At 30.9% G+C, this 20,297-nt stretch overlaps 1 protein-coding gene and 1 long non-coding RNA gene across 2 annotated transcripts in view; both read right to left on the reverse strand.

Annotated features, from left to right (window-relative positions):
• Positions 1-1,448: 1,448 nt before the first annotated feature.
• Positions 1,449-11,830, reverse strand: LOC134255468 (uncharacterized). The gene is made up of 3 exons (XR_009989556.1): positions 11,611-11,830; positions 4,314-4,382; positions 1,449-1,900 (listed from the first exon to the last, which is right to left on the reverse strand). It is a non-coding gene; the product is annotated as an uncharacterized LOC134255468 (long non-coding RNA).
• A 5,180-nt stretch (positions 11,831-17,010) lies between these two features.
• LOC134255467 (transient receptor potential cation channel subfamily M member-like 2) overlaps positions 17,011-20,297 on the reverse strand; it is a 33,626-nt gene continuing 30,339 nt past the window's right edge. The window contains exons 15-17 of the mRNA XM_062738009.1: positions 19,525-19,648; positions 19,134-19,347; positions 17,011-18,967 (exon numbers count right to left, since the gene is read on the reverse strand). Coding sequence (XP_062593993.1) covers positions 18,635-18,967; positions 19,134-19,347; positions 19,525-19,648 — 671 coding nt within the window. The 3' untranslated portion in view covers positions 17,011-18,634. The remainder of the gene's footprint in view (positions 18,968-19,133; positions 19,348-19,524; positions 19,649-20,297) is intronic.

The following is a 20,297-nucleotide window of genomic DNA, read 5'->3' on the forward strand; positions in this document are numbered from 1 at the left end:
ATACAGTAAAGTGTTATGTCTATAGTCTCTGTAGATAAATACAGTAGAGTGTTATGTCTATAGTCTCTGTAGATAAATATAGTAGAGTGTTATGTCTATAGTCTTTGTAGATAAATAAAGTAGAGTGTTATGTCTATAGTCCCTGTAGATAAATACAGTAGAGTGTTTTGTCTATAGTCTCTGTAGATAAATACAATAGAGTGTTATGTCTATAGTCTCTGTAGATAAATAAAGTAGAGTGTTTTGTCTATAGTCTCTGTAGATAAATACAGTAGAGTGTTTTGTCTATAGTCTCTGTAGATAAATACAGTAGAGTGTTATGTCTATAACCTCTGAAGATATATATAAAGTAGAGTGTTATGTCTATAGACTCTGTAGATAAATAAAGTAAAGTGTTATGTCTATAGTCTCTGTAGATAAATACAGTAGAGTGTGAGGTCTATAGCCTCTGTAGATAAATACAGTAGAGTGTTATGTCTATAGTCTCTGTAGATAAATAAAGTAGAGTGTTATGTCTATAACCTCTGAAGACATATAAAGTAGAGTGTTATGTCTATAGTCTCTGTAGATAAATACAGTAGAGTGTTATGTCTATAGTCTCTGTAGATAAATACAGTAGAGTGTTATGTCTATAGTCTCTGTAGATAAATACAGTAGAGTGTGAGGTCTATAGTCTATGTAGATAAATAAAGTAGAGTGTTATGTCTATAGTCTCTGTAGATAAATACAGTAGAGTGTTATGTCTATAGTCTCTGTAGATAAATACAGTAGAGTGTTATGTCTGTAGTCTCTGTAGATAAATAAAGTAGAGTGTTATGTCTATAGTCTCTATAGATAAATAAAGTAGAGTGTTTTGTCTGTAGTCTCTGTAGATAAATACAGTAGAGTGTTATGTCTGTAGTCTCTGTAGATAATATGCACTGGATGAAAAATACAGTTTCCGCATGGCTGAAACTCTACTGAAACTCTGAGGAAACTTAAGGTTACTAATAGTTTCCGCAAAGTTTCATTGCGGAAACTTCAAGTTTCATCAAGTTTCCGCAGTGCGGAAACCAAAGGTGTCCACGAATCCAAATAGTTTCGGCAACTGAAACTTGCTGAAACTTGAGGTTTACGCAAGGTTTCAGTATGCGTATATGGTTGAAATACATATGGTGTACCATAGGTTTCCGCAACTGAAACTTGCTGAAACTTGAGGTTTACGCAAGGTTTCAGTATGTGTATACGGTTGGAATACATATGGTGTACCATAGGTTTCCGCAACTGAAACTTGCTGAAACTTGAGGTTTACGCAAGGTTTCAGTATGCGTATACGGTTGAAATACATATGGTGTACCATAGGTTTCCGCAACAGAAACACTATAAATTATACAATTTAGCCCAGCTTTTCAACCAAAACTCATTTTCCCCCTGAATTTTCATATTGGAAAAAACAAAACACACTCACACTAGTTATCAAAGAATATTTAATGTTATTATCAACATTTACATACATTGGCTTGGCCATTTATTTTCTCTTGCATCATAAATATTTTTACAACTAAGTCCGAGCTCTCATGTCACAACAGGAGGACAGAGAAAATGTCTGCATTTAATGATGTCTCATACATGAGAGATATAATCTTGCGAGAGGAACTTAGAACTGCAATCAATCAACTAAACCTGAATTCGGTATATGCAAGTCTAGTGTCATCAAGGAAATGTAAAAGTACTTGGTATAATAAATGCACAAGTTCACATCATTAGTAGCCAATAAGCACCAAAGTGGATTTCTTTGTTAAATATTCAGTTTGTAGTCCATCATCAACCAACAGAAAAGTCCTTGAGTGGTCCACATTGTTGAAGACCCACTTACACTTCAAGTTCAAGTTGGATTGACCTGCTCATCAGTTACTTCAACCTATTGAAAATATATAAAAATATAGTTTAACAAAATCCCGATCTAAATAAAACAACATGTTAGATCCTCTTGCATACTCGCTACACAACATCTAACAGCATCCATAGAAGGTCACGTCAAATGTCAAATACGGAACAACTCAGACTCTAGACTTATTCATTCCAATAAATTAAATACAATAATTTTTGCATTCGAGTATTTGATTGGTTAATAGAATTTAACGTCTGACGTGACACTCTACAGGATGCCATTAGATTTTAGCCAATATGTGCGCAGATCTAACATTTAATTTTAATAAGATTGACAAACTGAAAGTTCCTAAAACTGTTCTAGCACAAGCCTTTGTTTGATTAATTTCAGATTTTCAGCATTTTTGATCAGAATGATTTAAAATAAAATCTAAAAATTTATCAAGTGTAAAATCTCATTTGTTTATTAAAGTTGCCTCTTTTAAACACTTGACAAGGGATAATGAAGTAAACAAACTTGAATGTATTTAAATGTACTGAATATGTATGTATGGATTTGTTTCTGATAAGATTTTCAAAGTAAATTAAGGATTTTTTTCTTCATTTTACTTGTTCATCAAAATATTTTCTGTACCCCTAACCTAGACCCTTAGACCATGATTCATGATATTTGAATAACAACTAGAGGCCCACAGACCTTATAGGTCACCTGAGTATCATGTAAAGCCTAGAAAAAAAAATATGTTTGTTCCCGACCGACCCTAATATATAGTGCCGACCCTAAATTTTTTTTTAATGCTTTTGTCCCATGAAGTGCAAGATTTCACCCGTGGAATTATAGTCTCCAGACCTGTTTACCCATAACGCTGTCTCTCAGTATTTGTTATTAGATTTGTCCGTGAGATTCGGCATTTGCCAGTGAGATTTCACTTTCCATCAATTTTACATATATTAAAAGAGAAAAACTGCTTTTCTGATTACATAAAACATGATTTAACAACAAGGTATTTGTCATTCCATAATACCACAGCGTTTTGGCAACCTGACATCGATTATGTGTTTGAAATCTTCTCTCTTATTTAGCGACAAAAAGGGTGAAACTAAAACAGATCATAACGAAAACTAACTGTTAAATTTCAAACTAACGTATTTCCGATTTCCGTATTTTCAAAATGGCAAAACATGAGACGTATTTTAGACTAAAAATCCGTACAAATTACGGCGAAATCGTAAGAGTAAACAGGTCTGAGTCTCCAACTTTGCAAGCTTTTCAACATGTTCAAGACAGAAAGAAGTTTGAGTTACCTTTCTTTTAAGTCACAGAAATACTTGAAAACACCATTTCTTTTGTCATTAATGTTACTTCTATACACTTTTTGATTCAAGAAGCAAAAAAAAAAAATGTTTCAAAAAAAAAATAATTACCTACCTATCTACCTATATTTTTTCAGCCTGAAAGGGGAAACAAATATTTTTTTTTCTAGGCCTAACAACTTCCACTCAATTGAATTTTGTTCGTAATTTAAACAAAAAGCCATGAAATTCACAATTTTGAAAGACACACCTTTGTTTATCATAATAATACACTTAGTTAACATGCTTACTTTGGTTACTTAATACCCAAAGGTAGATCAGAGTAATAAAGATACAATGCAATTCCATTTTATAACCACCAGTTGTGTACCCCACCCCAAAGGAACCACTAACCCTGGGGCCACACATTTCAAAATTTACTAAATGTTTTCATAGGTTTTATTTCATCTTAAATGGTTTGATTAATTCCAAAGAGCTATAAGACCCACCCTAATACTAGAATCCTTGACCCTGGGGTCATGAATTTCATAATTATGGTAGAGGACTCAATGCCGATTACAATCATACCAACAGTTTGACTGCTTGATGTTCAGGAGGGGAAAAGAAGAAGGGGATTTTCAAAGACTGCATGAATTTTATTGGTTTTGGCCCCACCCCTCAGGCCCGCGGGGGGAGGGGGGATAAAATTTATAAATTTTGTTCCCCTTCACCAAAATTGGTTGAGATTGGTTGAGCGGTTGCAGAGAAGCTGAAAATGTTGATAATACTTATCTTAAATAAATCATACAATTTTAGTAGGTAGCTCGCAAAATGAGACTTTCTAAGAAAATGTTAACATCTGTTTACTTCATGGAAACATATAAATATATTATATAAAACTTAAAAAGTAGAGGAAAGCAGCTTACATGTAAACCCCCCCCCCCCCCCCCCCCCTCACAACCCCACAACACACTGACTATGATCATGATGATAAATACTAAATAGAGAGCTTAACATTACACAGTGAGATTAACAAAACAATAGAAAATAAAAACATAAACTTTATGCTTTACTCGCTTTAGTCCTTAATTTCCTAAAATAGAGAGCTCTACATAAATTATATTAAGTTCTTACTCACTGTTAAAACATACCTTTTAACAGAAGTATTCTTCATCCTCTCCTATTAGCCTTAGTTTTCAGATGATTTGTTCAGTGGTTATCTGAAATTAAAATAGATCAAGTTAGTACAGTACCGTACATTAATAACTGTTTTTGTTTTTAGCATGAGCTAAGAAAAGTCCCAAAAACCACTTGCATGTCCATTTCCTTGCACCTGACATTCAGTTAAAATTCTAATAGACACATGACAAAGAAAAAAAATGATGGAAAATTGTATCATTTTAAAATGGACACACTCTGGTCTAATTCTAAGTGGCAGTCCTATCACAACCATAATTTAAAAGTTCTTGAAAAGCAATTATATCTGAGAGTGAGAAAAATTAAATAAGTTACAATTTTTCATAAAAGCAAGACTACATCTAAATTATGTTTGTTTAAGATATGTAGGCCTTCTTTGATTCAAAATTATAATCCATTTAATACTTTATTTTATTTATTCCATTTTGCATCAAGGGCAGATAACTATTTATATAATAAGACAGAGCTATGACTCTTTAGTGGCCATTGTTGAAAATTGATTTAATTAGTGATAGAAATATGGCAAATGGTAAACAGCTATAAACAGAGGGATTACAAAAATCTTATTTGTGTATCAGTCATTTTATCAAGTCAATAAAATTTAGAAGTCATATAGACGTAAAAGTATTATGTCAAATTTTCATAATGGGTCACACAGTGTGGCCCAGTGGTTCGAGCGACACGCCTCAAGTCGGGAAGTAGGTGCTGATTCTTACATCACGGGTCTGAATCCAATGTAGTACATAGAGACCGCTCCCTCGGATGAGAACAGAGACTGTGTTGGTGATGTATCCACATGAATAAAAAGTTCTCTAAACGGATATCATAATTTCTACGAGCAACAAACAAATATTAGCCCTTTGTGTGCTGACTTGTTTTACGTGCACAGTAACCTCAGGACTGAGTTGTTTTGCAATATCAACAAAATTATTACAATGGTGTACTAAAATGCAAATATCTAAAATTGAGGACAACCAATTTGCTTGAAATTTGGCAAATATAAAGCAAATATTGTGTTTTTTAATTCAAAATATTTTTAAAAAAAAAAATCTAATGTTTTATGTTGCCATGGAAACCAAATTTTCAAAAAATATATTTTGAAATGACTTTTTAGCTTTTTAACTATATTTTTCAGAGAAAACATTGCACTTTGATGAAAAAAAAACAATTGCTCTAAAAATTCAATTTTAGATTTAATATTATGTAAAAGAAAAATTAATTTAAACAATAACTCAATGATTAAGTCAATGTTATATATACTGTTATGTTGTGAAAAGTCATTGTATACTTATCTGAGTAAGGGATATATTCATGTAGGTTTAAATGAATTCTGATTTAAGTTAATGGATTTTTTTTCTTCAGATTTTAACTTAAAAGAGTATAAATTGAAGATTCAATTAGCCTGTAAATATAAAACCAGTGATTATTTTAAGAAATATTGGCAATCAAAGAAAGTATGAAAGTATAATCCTCAAAAAATATGCAGATTCTGAGGTTGGGAAATCTTGGAGCAAATTGGCACAACAATGAACTAATTGCTGTTACTAGTATTCATTTTTAAGCATTCAATGTGTTAAATAAATAAAATATAAAAATAAAATAACATTTACACTAAGTTATAGAGGTCTTATTTTCTAATGACTGGTATCTAACAGCCCTAAATACAGTACTCTAGTAATTCTCAAATCTCTTTAATATTTTTTATTTTGCTATTATTGAAGAAAATCCATTTCTCCATGTTATTTGTAAAGTTAACATATTCATCAACTTTCCTCCCACAATACTTCTTATTCTGTAAGAAATGTGGCATTTATTTTAGAGGTTTTATTCCTAGCTGGCAACAATAAATGCCAGCAGGAAAACTAGAATTTTAAATTTTAGAAATTTAAGCACCTTTAACAGTCATTTATAATGTTTTCATAAATTACTTTGTTCATTGTGGTCACTGGTGAATAACAGTTTTGATTTTTTTCAATTGATTTAGTTAATGATGGTTGACAGATATGTACTGTAATATCAATCAATATATTATGAAATACTTTTAAGTATATGCAAGTGTAATGGTATGGGTCATGGATATAGGCTGAGTAAGCTCAGTCAGTAGAGCATCTGACCAGCGATGCAGGGATCCCTTCTTTGATTCAAGGTCCAGCCATGCATTTTCTCCTTCCTTGTCACAGATTTGATGCTATTGACCTCTCTGGATTTGCAAGTGAAAGTCCTGTCAGGGGCTAATAAGAATTTGGGTAGTGTCTGCAAGGATGAAGATAATTTTAAAGAGGCATATGTAATGGTTGTGCTATGGGTATCAACCTGGGTAGAGCACCTGACTAGTGAAGCAGGGTTCCTGGGTTCAATTCGTGGTCCAACCACACATTTTCTCCTTTCCTGTTACACAAGTTTTTAATGTGCCTGAATTTTTACTTCAACATAAAATATTATTCCTAATGATAAAATATATTTTATTTCCACAATGAAATTTCTTTGTACTCTTAGTAACTATTCACATTTTCATATTTAAAAATAAACATATCTTTGGAGACCAAAATGTAATCGTTGTTGATTAGTAATTGTATAGGAATTTGCAATTTTGAAAAATTTTCTTGACCATCATTAAAAAAAAATTCTCATTGTAAATCTTAACTTTTTTACTGTATTCATTCAGGCATATATGATTGTCTCTAACATCAAATATACCTATCTTACATATCTAGAAATGGTGGAATGTAGAAGCTTCTTGGGCCTTATAAACTTGTAAACTAGAGGACATATTACATATCAATAGGTGACAATATTATACAGAGTGTACTTTTGAGTTTGAGAAGTATAATTCCTATTACCCAGTCTTGATTGTAATTTATTGAACAGATTTACATGCAAGTCCATACAATTTATTTACAAATTACTCATTCTAAAGACTCTGATCTCCTTCTTATGCCTACAAAAAATGACAATTCATCTTAATTTTAAACTCACAGTAGAGTTACCATTTATTTAACCAGTGAATTTTATAATTTTGTGTGTGCATGTATAGGTTGGGGCAGTCTTACAGTTTTTGGTTTTAATGAAATAGAAAAAAAAGTGGGGGAAATGTGCAATATAATCCACATGCTTTATTCTGGCAAAAGTCTATTTTAAAGAAAAAGAAAAAGTCTCCCTGATACATGTTCTTAAACTTGGTTTAGAAACAAAAATTCTGATACATGTTCCAATTATTTTCACTTACTAATAAGGTTCCATGCAAACTAGAGTATGTAAATGCCTTGAAGAAATCTAAGTAAACTCTAAGATACCCAAGATCCGGGAACATATTTTAGTTTTGAAATTATTGAGAGCTATATAATAATATTTTAAAGAAAAAGAAAATATCTCCCTGATTCATGTACTTAAACTTGGTTTAGAAAAAAAAATTCAGATACATGTTCTTCTAGTACTGAGTATCAAGTACTGTAAATGTATTACATTTGGCATGTAGGATATTTGCCAAAAATTCAATTTTCAACAAGTTAGCATAGATTTGATTTAGGGCTGTCTGAATATGCTAGTTATAAAAGTTAACATAACAGACATTTAGCGATGTACTTGAATTAGCGGAGTCTACTCTCCGCCAAAATCGCTAAATAGAATACACCGCTAAATGTAATACATTTACAGTATTTTCACTTACTAATTAGGTTCCATGCAAACTAGAGTATGTAAATGCCTTAAACGCCTTGCCTAACTCTAAGATACCAAAGATCAGGGAACATATTTTGGTTTTGAAATTATTGAGAGTCTATATAATCCTCAGCAAGGACATAAAAATGGTATTTTTATTACTTACTGAAATAAAACAAATATCACAGTTTACACAAATGACAGTCATTTCAGGGAAAATCAGCACTTCAAAATTTTTCCATCACTCTTTACCATTTTCATGTATATGCACATGATCAAAAAAATTAATGAATCAATGCATCTTTCCTGATATGTTAATGCTTTTTTCCCTTCTCAGTACTATTTGGATTTTTTAAAAGTAAACTTCAGTTTTAGTGTGGTGAACTAGCTTAAATTTGAAAATATCAAGTTTATTTTTAATTTTTAATTATGCTAAAAATTTTACAATATATCATATACTGTTATAAAAAAATATTTGAAGGTTTTCCCAAATAGAAGGAACATTAAGCAGCTTTAAACCAGAAATTTTAGGTGTAATTAGGGCCACTTAATTGACTCCATGATTGCATTGTATTTTGAATACTTGTATTATGAATTAATTTTGCTTGATCACAAAAATATGTTGATGGATATATATTCTCTATATATCTCTTTTGCACTTACTTATTAATGCAATAACTCATTAGAAAATTTTCCACAGTGTTCAAGGTCCTCCACATTTATTACTTTTATCAGGTGAAACCTTTTTTAATCTTTCAACATTTTTGAAATGGGTCTTTAGCTTTAGATTTAAAAAAAATGTTTACTTATTTACTTGTTAATTTATTGTTAAAAAAAACAAATGCCTTTAATTAACAAGAAGCTTCAAATTTTTTTTTGCAAACTTTTATTTCAAAGCAAAGCTTGATTTACTTATGTAAACAACGTGCACAGCCACTGAGGAAAATAAAAAAACGTCTGTGGCTTGCCAGGTTCAATCTCGTGCATTATTGTTTTCATTTAGACGATGTAATGTACATGTCTACTTACAAAACGCCAAATAAACAAATAATAACCACTATATGTCCAAAATATAAAACTTTGCCGACCATATAAGCTCTCGATTTGCTTCAGACTGAAGTTCAGTAGCATGTGCACCCTACTTTCGTTTTAACAGGAAGAACTTCGCAAGGTTAAGGTCAAGTCAAGTCAACCGGAGTTTTTCTGCTAAAATATCGACAATTTCGAAGTAATTTTATGTCTAATAACACAAATTTATTAGAATTATTGATATTTAACTATTTTTTGGATCTATTTCTTTATTTTCTTTTATATTAGAGCAAGTTATTAGATATTTATCACATGCGCGTTTTTTCCCTGTTTCCAAAAATAGCGGACTGACTTTCATCGTAACAAACGCCAATCACCTTCACTTTAAATCACAATTTCACAAATAATTCGCATATTTTCACATCTTAATTACATATTTTCAAATGTATTGTAGTTTTATAATACATATTGATAGATTCTTAATAATTCACAAGTCATTTATACGTTTTATACTACGTTTTATGTGACGAAGCGGTAATTTCAGACTCAGACCCAACATATTGGGTTCCCGCACGGTAGCGTTTGTGACGTCAGACCCAATATATTGGGTTCCCGCACACAAAGGGTTAGTATATGACTATATAATATCAATGCATGCAACTTAAGAAATTGAAAATGGCCAATTGCTCATTTCATCAAGCTCCAGTCTATCATAATGCAGAATTTATATACAGGTAAACAATAGCTGTTCTGCTGATATCAAGAGAATCATGTTTATGGTTAATATGATTTAAAAGTGATTTCTGATATTTAGAAACTGCACGGTGCAGCACCACATTTAATATTTGAAGCCCAAGGTACAAAAATAACAAGTATTTCTAATGAAAAATTAAACCATGCACACTAAATCAAGTTTTAGGTTGCTTAAATAGTCTTATTTATTTCATATAGATCAAAACATGCATATGTGTCAACATGAAATTAAAATTTAATTTAAAATAAATATCATTTTAAGTTTAATTCATCATAATTATGCCTTGCACGAAAAGATGCTTATGTATCTTTGTATATAAATAGTTTATTCACTTTCGACATTTGCTTTAAAATCCTTATGTATGGTATGAAAATAAAATACTTCAACTTGAATAATGTGCGGCATTATGAAAATTATCAAGTCACTTTCATAGCCCAAAAATCTGCAAGTTCTCAGGAATTTTACTTTCATGACTACAACATGTACAAATTGGCATTTCACAGTGATACAGTACTACACAATGGCATTCTCCCATCATGATGCCCTCTTACATGTCTAATATTTACGATTCTAGATTGCATGTATGTTAAAAATATATTGAACCCCTTCCTCAGCTGTGCAGCACAGTCTTCCATCAATAATAAAAACAATTCAGCAAAAAATAAATGTACGATTCAAGAAACTACTTCTGAGAATAACATTGAACACATCCAGCAGCTATGATGAACAATAAAGCTCACCTTTTGCTTTTCTGAAAAAACATAAGCGTGGGGTCAAATCTTTCGATTTTCCAAATGAAAAAAAAGTTAACACCGGATACAAGTACATAACGATATTATCCTCTAAAACCAACCTACATTTAAAATTCCGGAATACTACAACACGTTGTAATTTTTAAATTATGTAAATTTTACATGATCGGGACGATGCAGAAAATACAATAGCATATTCTAATATTCATACGAAAAACATGAAAGATAAATACAATGGTGCAAAATACATGCATGCGTTTAAACAGCAGTTAATTATCTGTATAACAACCTAAGCTGAGAATGATTTAAAGGGGGCTTTTTCACAATAATTACCGTCTTCCTTGGAAGACGGTATTGTATAGTTGAAGTTTTTTACAGTCTTCGGACTATGCACTTCCTCTCTTTTGTTATTGGTAGAAATTGCATGATGAGAAAATTTTCAATTATTTCATTGGATGAAATGCTGTTCAAGGCAAGGGAGATAACTTTCTGATGATCTATTTTTCGTACGACTTAACAATTTTGCAACATTTCCAATCTTAAAAAAATGACAAAACGAACAACAAAATCAGCAGTAATTATTTCTTAATAACATGATATTTTTTATAGCAATAAATAAAAAGGTCTCTTTAATTTCATTATAAATAAAATTTAATAGTTATTGCTTGCAGGCTTTACAATTTTTTATTATTCTTTTCCCCTTTCTTGTTTGAAGAGTGAATGGGAATCAGCCGAGGTTTGCCGAAAGCTCTCGGCCAGTCAAAGTTTACGGAGATGACCGAGCGACAACCATGGTAGGGCTAATGCCCGTAAAAAGCTAATTTAGAAATACAAAATCAAGAAATTCAAAAGAATTATACGGCCTGTTAAGTGTAAATCTGTTTACTGTTTAAAATTGTTACTAAAGACGGTTAGCTTTTTTGAAAAGCTCTACTTGTTACAACTGTACAATGGTCATTTTGAATTTTTGGAACGCGCCATTTTAGGTCAACATTATTCTTACGATTTAAGACGATAAAAACAAAAATAAAGGTGCTCTGAACTGTAACAAATAACTACCTGTATCTAATCTGCCGTTTGGGGTGCCTTTCTTCAGTGTAGATTCAAAAGATCTTCTCATCTCTGTTGTTTTTCTTGAGCAAATTCTTGGTGTTTTCTTCGCCATTTTGTCCTTCTTTCTTCTCTGAAAATCTAACCAATGAGAGAGAAGCATTCTGCCGCGATACGCCACCTAGTGATTCAAATTCTTTACGGAAATTTTGCATTTCTCTTTTGGCAATTTTTTTTTTTTTACGTTTTAAATGCAAATGTCCTTGTATATATATATATATATGGCAACAGAATGAACAGTTTTGAATGATAAAATAAAATTGATCATGGAATCGAAGGGGATAAAAAGCGAATTTTAGACCTTTATTACATGATTATGGTAATTGTTGAAACGGACTCCGACTGTCCTAATGTTTTCAAATAGAATGATTTAAAGTCACATGTACACATGTACTTCGATTATTGTGTAAAAAAAAAAAAAAAGAAAAAAAAAAAGAAACTGGTATACAAGTCAACAAAGTTATGCTGATGGCATATTAAACCACATATGTGCAACTCAAAAGCAAAATTGGGGTAATAAGAATTATTCATCAATTGTTGAAAATTTTCTACTCAGAAAATATCAACATGAATGTACAAGTCTATTTGTTATCTAGGAATTTCCTGTCACAACTTACAAATTGAAGTGGGGAGATTTACCAATATTTCTCCTGAAGATCGATTATGTAGAGGTAAAATTCATTTTGTTTTTATAACATTGTCATGTAAAAAAAAAATATGATCGTCAAACATGCCCCCCCCCCCAAAAAAAAAATATTTCAGTTTATTAATAGTAAATCTCCATACTTCTCAGCTTTAGATGATGAACCAAAAAAATATTGGTCACTCAATACAGAAGATACGGAAACTCTTAATTTTGCAGGCAAATTTATATAAATGATATCATGTAATAGAAGTGGTCATAGTCCTTTACACATGTCATATGTAAATTCTTCTTTATTCCTTTATAATACAGGATTATTAATTGCTTTTAATAATTGTTTTGCTATTGATTGACTTATCTTTTCCTTATTATTGTAATAATCTCACACTTTTCTGTTTTGGACTCTAAATTACAAATAAAACGTTGTTTTAATATAATGTACTTAGAAATAACCTAGAAAAAAGTTATGAAATAAAATAGACTTAGTTTTCATTAGGTTGCGTTTTATTGACCTCTAAATATTTTCATTATTTGAAGTTTACAATGGTGGCAAACAAGGAATACCATTAATTGTCGATTTCTTTTTGTGATTGCCGATTTTTTTTTTGTGGAGAAATTGTAAAATAATATTGAAATTTTTGAAATAGTCTATTGAACTAGCTATAGCAAATATTCTCCTTACCAATAGATTATTTTTATTATATTAAATTGATAGATAAATATTTAAGAGGTTTGTCTATTTTCTTTTAATCACCAATACATAAAATAAAAACTTCTTATGCTAAATATGAAACATTCTATGAAGTATGTTACATAACACATTATACATATGACATGTTTGATTTTAGGTGAAGTTTTATATAGTGTGATTTATTTTTTAATTTTGAATGTTCAGTAACCTTGGTGTCATTAGAAAAGGCTAGTTGTGTATACCATGTACTGCGTGTATATATTACGCCTGGTCACAGTCCATTGTTCCTCTAAGGTAGAAAAACCTCTCAATCCACATAGAATATACAAGAAATACACCAACACGGTAGCAGGTGTCTTCGCGACACGTGTCTCCCCACCTGTGGCACGTGAGGACAGGTGCCCGCGAGTGGGGTTCAACGTAAAGAATTGAAAATTTGATCAACTTACAGACTACTTTAAATTTATTTAAAAAAAACTAAGTTCTAAATCACACATTTAGCACATTATACATCTCAATACGAATATAATTGAACATATTACTAAAAACTATACCGTGTTTTCAGTGATATTGCATTAATTAACATCACGAAAGCAAGATATATGAAATAAAACAAAAAAAAAAAAAAAAAAAAAGCCTATGCATAATATACAATCTAATTAAAATTTTGAGATTTTCCATTCGCTCCCAGGGTATTGTTTCACAAAAGCAGACTTTTTACATATAAGAGTTCCTCGTGTAAATAAACATTTGGGGAACAAATAGAAGATTTAATTTTAAGTAGATTGACATAAAATGCTGCAAATCCTGGGAACCATGACATCAAATTTTCAGGACATGTTTTCTTGTAATATTTTTAATGCTGTAAATCCGCGGCTTACGAATAAAATGTTTTCACGAAGACGGAAATAAAAATACATATATGTAGATATTAAATCAATGTCATTATAAAAATAACTAGTACATGTAACTATTGAACTATATATATATGAATAGTAAAAAAGGCTTCCTAGTCAATATGTATTGTTAATTAACAAATTGAAATTATTGAAATGATATCCATTAAGGAATATATATATAGAAACATGTATAAAGAATATAAATGCAAACCTTTCTATCTCAGATTATGTTCACTCTTGTAATTATCTGTATTTCATGCACCATGAAGACACACTAATTTTCTTTTTAAACAACTTTACATTAGACGTAATCGTAGTTTTGTGAAAATGATGTATGTTTTCAAAATAATCAATTCCCGAGGGGGAGTATTGAGTTGGGTAATGTAGAAAATCCTTGTGAGAGGAATCGATTTTGTTTAAAAATAATATTTTTGAATTCCGACACAATATGAAATAAACAATTTTTATACATTTAATATGAAGCAAGGATCTTGTATAATATGCTTATCATTGATATCAATATCGGTTTGTGTAAGTTTACACAGAGCAGGCACATCTCAAAATCTGAATATGAACTATTAGATATTTAAAAATAAAACCTTTTTTTTTTTAATGTGTAAATAAATATAAGGATGATATGAGTTGATTTTTCTACCCTTTTGAAAAAAAAATTATAGAGAAAAAGTTTCAGTTCGGTTTCAGCATGCGGAAACCATATGGAATCGAAATTAATAGTTTCCGGAAACTGAAACCTACTGAAACTAAAACGTATCGTTAAATTGACGTTTCATTAAATTTTACATTGGTTTCCGTTTTGCGGAAACTATTAGGAAACAAACCTAATGGTTTCAGCATACGGAAACCCTACTGAAACTTGCTGAAACTATTATATAGTTTCCGCATTGCGGAAACCATACAGGAAACTTCAACGCCAAGTTTCAGCAAGGTTTCCGCATAGTTTCAGTTTTGCGGAAACTAGACTTTTCATCCAGTGGTAGAGTGTTATGTCTATAGTCTCTGTAGATAAATACAGTAGAGTGTTATGTCTATAGTCTCTGTAGATAAATAGAGTAGAGTGTTATGTCTATAGTCTCTGTAGATAAATACAGTAGAGTGTGAGGTTTATAGTCTCTGTAGATAAATACAGTAGACAGTTATACTTATAGTCTCTGTAGATAAATACAGTAGAATGATGTCTATAGATTCTGTAGATAAATGCAGTAGAGTGTGATGTCTATAGTCTCTGTAGATAAATACAGTAGAGTGTTTTGTCTATAGTCTCTGTAGATAAATACAGTAGAGTGTTATGTCTATAGTCTATGTAGATAAATACAGTAGAGTGTTATGTCTGTAGTCTCTGTAGATAAATACAGTAGAGTGTTATGTCTATAGTCTCTGTAGATAAATACAGTAGAGTGTTTTGTCTATAGTCTCTGTAGATAAATACAATAGAGTGTTATGTCTATAGTCTCTGTAGATAAATACAGTAGAGTGTTTTGTCTATAGTCTCTGTAGATAAATACAGTAGAGTGTGAGGTCTATAGTCTCTGTAGATAAATACAGTAGAGTGTTATGTCTATAGTCTCTGTAGATAAATACAGTAGAGTGTGAGGTCTATAGTCTCTGTAGATAAATACAGTAGAGTGATGTCTATAGATTCTGTAGATAAACGCAGTAGAGTGTGATGTCTATAGTCTCTGTAGATAAATACAGTAGAGTGATGTCTATAGTCTCTGTAGATAAATACAGTAGAGTGTTTTGTCTATAGTCTCTGTAGATAAATACAGTAGAGTGTTATATCTATAGTCTCTGTAGATAAATACAGTAGAGTGATGTCTATAGTCTCTGTAGATAAATACAGTAGTGTTATGTCTATAGACTCTGTAGATAAATGCAGTAGAGTGTGAAGTCTATAGTCTCTGTAGATAAATACAGTAGAGTGTTATGTCTATAGTCTCTGTAGATAAATACAGTAGAATATTATGTCTCTAGTCTCTGTAGATAAATACAGTAGAATGTGATGTCTATAGTCTCTATAGATAAATACAGTAGAGTGTGAGGTCTATAGTCTCTGTAGATAAATACAGTGGAGTGTTATGTCTATAGCTCTGTAGATGAATACAGTAGACAGTTATACTTATAGTCTCTGTAGATAAATACAGTAGAACGTTATGTCTATAATCTCCGTAAAATGTTATGTCTATCTGTAGATAAATGTCGTAGACTATTATCTCTATAAATAAATATAATAGAACGTCCTATTCATAGTGTCTGTAGATAAGTATACATGAGTCTTTGCAGTCATGGTAAGACTACACCAAGGTTAAAGGTAAAAATTTGGCCATATAAAAATTTGTCATCTTATTGAGAGTATCGATATACATGTACATGCACAATCGTCAAGAAAAACAATGTATGGTTTTGTTCTACAGCATTACTGATCAGCTTCATTAGTCATAAATTAGCTTTAATAACCAGTTTTGCCTGACCATAATTGTAAATAAATGATGACAAATCATTATAAAAACTCAGGTGACAAATATTTCTTTGAAGTTCATCATTACTGAAACTTATCTTTAGCAATCACTGATTTGCTTTGTTGTTTGATTTTTATTTCAACCAGATACCTCAATTGCCTAGCCGGATTTTCATACCACAGAATCCTTTCAGTAATGTAAAATTGTGTTTCCTGAGAAGCATTTACATTTATGGTATTAATATCAATAGACCTATACATTAAACTTAGATAAGAATATGATATTTGAGAATTATTTCCCTGTAATTTAGACTAAAAAAAACAGAAACAGGATTTAATAAAATAGTATCAGATTTAATCATCAACAAATGTAAAATGATGCCTTGACATAATCCAACAAGTACACAAAGGCAATGATTTATATATCATACCATGGAAAAAAGAGTAACAGTTCCATATGTTATAAACACATGGTTTAAATTATATTGTTTAGTTTGTCATAACAAGACAGTGTCTCAAATATAGATAATAATTTTCTATAGATAAGTAGCTTGAAATAACCTATGTAAAATTCAATATAGATTATACTAAAATATTATATTTTTCCTCACATAATAAATCTAATATAATGTATATTAAAAATTAAAATTGAATTGTCAAGCTATCCAACGCACAACATGAATTTAATACTAATTTCTCTTTAATTGAACCCAATCACATTTCTTATTTAAATCTATAAACAAAAAAAATGTACATGTACTACTGATTTCGATCAAAATTACCAAGAAACATATATAATAGACTTACTATCTAGTAAACTACTGGTCAGGTAGTATTTGTTATTGGTTTTTTAGGTTTTAAAAATGTAGGAAAAATTAAAGCTTTTGGAAAACTTTTAATTACAGTAATAAATGAAGCGATATGGAGATAATGAACAGTATTAAATATCAAAGGTCCATAAAACAATACAAAATAGAAGCAGAGCAAACACGGACCTCCGAAACATCAGAGGGGGGGGGGTCAGGTGTCATGGAGGAGTGAGCAAGCTATATATATGTACACTGGACAGGTTACTTTTACAATAACTGCAGTTTGACTATTACAGGGTTCTTTTACATGTATCAGGTTAAATATCATCAGATACAAACCTCGTAAGAGCTACTTGTTGACGGAATTATATGAGAAAACTCATGCATTAAAGAAGAAAATAAAACAATTGTAAATGTACAGAATATATACAAATGCAAAAACATAATTGATTAAACAGACAAATATATTTCCATTCGAATTAAATGACGTTATTTTAGCCAGGTAAAAATCGCAATACATCAAAATACATTGCAAGGTTAAGCATTCATACTTTTAAAAATGTCGAGCAATTAAAGATGTTTTCATGAAATATTACTTGTAAATTAATCAATATGAATATTTCTTTTACATGTAGAAGTCTATGCAATAAGAAAGCATACTAGTGGATAGCAAAAAGGTCTAAACATAATATGGTAGAATGGTAGAATTTTACTTAATTTTTCAGGAAAAATCATGAAATAACCAAGAAAGGTGATATACATATAAATATCTACATTGTAAATTAGGCGTTATATTACTATAAAATCAATTATTTTTGTGTGGAGTCAGATTGTTATGGCTTGACGGGAAAAAAGTCTCCCCCCCCCCCCCAAAATAGTGATTTTCCGTGTGCAGGGTATGAATGATTATAAATATATTGTATATCACAAATTGATGATGCGAGTTGCATGCACTTTTTATCAGAGATACAACATTAAGTAATTGATAGAATCTAGAAATCTAGAAAAAAATTCTGTTTCGATGATTAAAAAACAGTGATGTTTCCTTGTTTTAATACTTGAATGTCATAAAGATGATTCTTAAAACATAACACTCCGAAAGTCATTGTTCATGAAGTTACCAGTAAGTATTTCATTGTTTAAAACAATACTTAAGAATAACAAATTGTTTAGTTTCTACACTAAAAAGAAAACCTCAAATGGTTTTATTTGCAAAAAGAATTTCAAAAACTGCACTCGATAAAAAGGTTGAAATTAATCCACAGAAAAAAGAATTTAAGAAATCTTTTTCTAATAACGTTGTAACGCACAATCAAAACTCGATCGATCAAAGCAATAATCCAATCTAGCAATATTGTAAATCTCATATTTAATATACAAGTAATTTTCTTATTTCAATCACAGTTGAAAAAAAAAAACAAGGAATCATAGTCACAGGAGACTTAGAGAAAATGTTTATTCTGTATCGGACATCTGCCGACTTCTTCGTCGTTTAAAAAACCTCTTTTTAGATCGCCTTTCATCCTCTGTACTGCTTTCCACCCTGAGGAGTGATTTCTTTGACCGCATTCCTCTAGGTCTGTCAGAATCGGAGTCACTCTCCTGTATGTTGGACGACTGTGTTCTTCTGGGCATACTTATTATAATAGACGAATCTAGAACTTGGGGCTGAGCATCATCACTACATGAATCATCAGACAAATTATTTTCCATCTCTTGCATCTGCTTTTTCTTCTTTTCTTTTTTATGTTTCTTTCTTTTCTTCACTTGATCTTTATCAACAACATCCTTCGAAATGACAAAAAGTTAAAGAAGCTTTGACTTGTTTTAAGATATATGTGTTTAACATTCAAAGAACTTTTCCCCCCCCATTTCTCCAATGAATGCTTCAAATGCTTTAAGTGATATAAGAAATATGTAGTACATGTATTGTATAGGGAAAAACATAACTTACCCACACCTCCTTTGTTTCTTTCTCTTCCAGCATTTTGGCATAGTCAAGGACAGCCTCAGTCCTAGGCCAACCGCTGGGCTCCTGGGGACAAGACTCTGGTGTGTTCTCATGGGCCAGTTTGACCGTCTGTGTGGCGCTTAACGTCTGGTTAAATGAACCTCCTCCGTGGTCAGCAGCTAGTTCCTCTTCTACCAATTTAAACAGTTCTTCTACCCTGCATTGAAGAAAAGACTCAATTCTTTTACTTTATCTTTCTTTTTGATGTTTCATTCTCTTCACAAACTTCAATTTCACCTTTGAAGTTTAGATTCTGTTGGATCTTGCCACTAGTACTCGGAATTCTGTTGAATCTCTATGCTCTGATTTAATTCGTTTGAGGAAGTTAACCTACCGCTTTTGTAGTTTGGATTCTGTTGAACCTTTTTGCTCTGATTTGATACGTCTTAGATAGTTGGCCATTTCCTCTTTCTCGAAGAGCTGTAGAAATTCCAGGTGTCTCTGTGTGAACTGTATTCCTAAGACGAACACAATATATTTATTGAAAGAAATACCCGGTATAGCAAATCTGAAAAAATAAATTATTCCACATTTTATGATTTACTCTTTTCACTATCACTGCACTATTTAAAAATAATTTCGGATATCCAAATTCACACTTATAAACTGTATATTCTAGGTTTCTATTTCCAAGCACATAGCCAGATTCAATAACTTCTTAAGAACTTGACACGGATGGCATTTAGAATTTTTTCTTTTCATATTATGCTTTATGCTGCTTTTTAGATTTTTATGAAATATCTTTCACATGGGATCTACAACTTACCTGTGATGATAAAAAAGAATACTTCTATATTTACAGCAACATCTCATATTTTTGTGGTATAAAATTTTCGTGTTTTAAGGTAAAAAATAGTTCAAGGGGATTTGTGTTTTTTTTTTTTTTTTTTTTTTTTTTTTTTTTTTGTTGTTGTTGTTACATATTTGAGATTTTACATTGTGTGGAGCTATTGAATTTTGAACTTCATTCCAAAAAAAAAAAAACGAAAATTACCCCACCCCATCCCAAAAATTAATGATTTAATAGTACTGTTTTGTAAATTACAATTTTAGAATCTTAAGACATCTCTTTCTTACCCAATCTGCCACTTTCCTTAAATTTTTTGC

The sequence above is a fragment of the Saccostrea cucullata genome, unplaced genomic scaffold, assembly GCF_032062105.1.
Source record: "Saccostrea cucullata isolate Sc308-1 unplaced genomic scaffold, CSIRO_AGI_Scuc_v1 ctg1680, whole genome shotgun sequence".
In the NCBI taxonomy this organism is placed as follows: domain Eukaryota; kingdom Metazoa; phylum Mollusca; class Bivalvia; order Ostreida; family Ostreidae; genus Saccostrea; species Saccostrea cuccullata.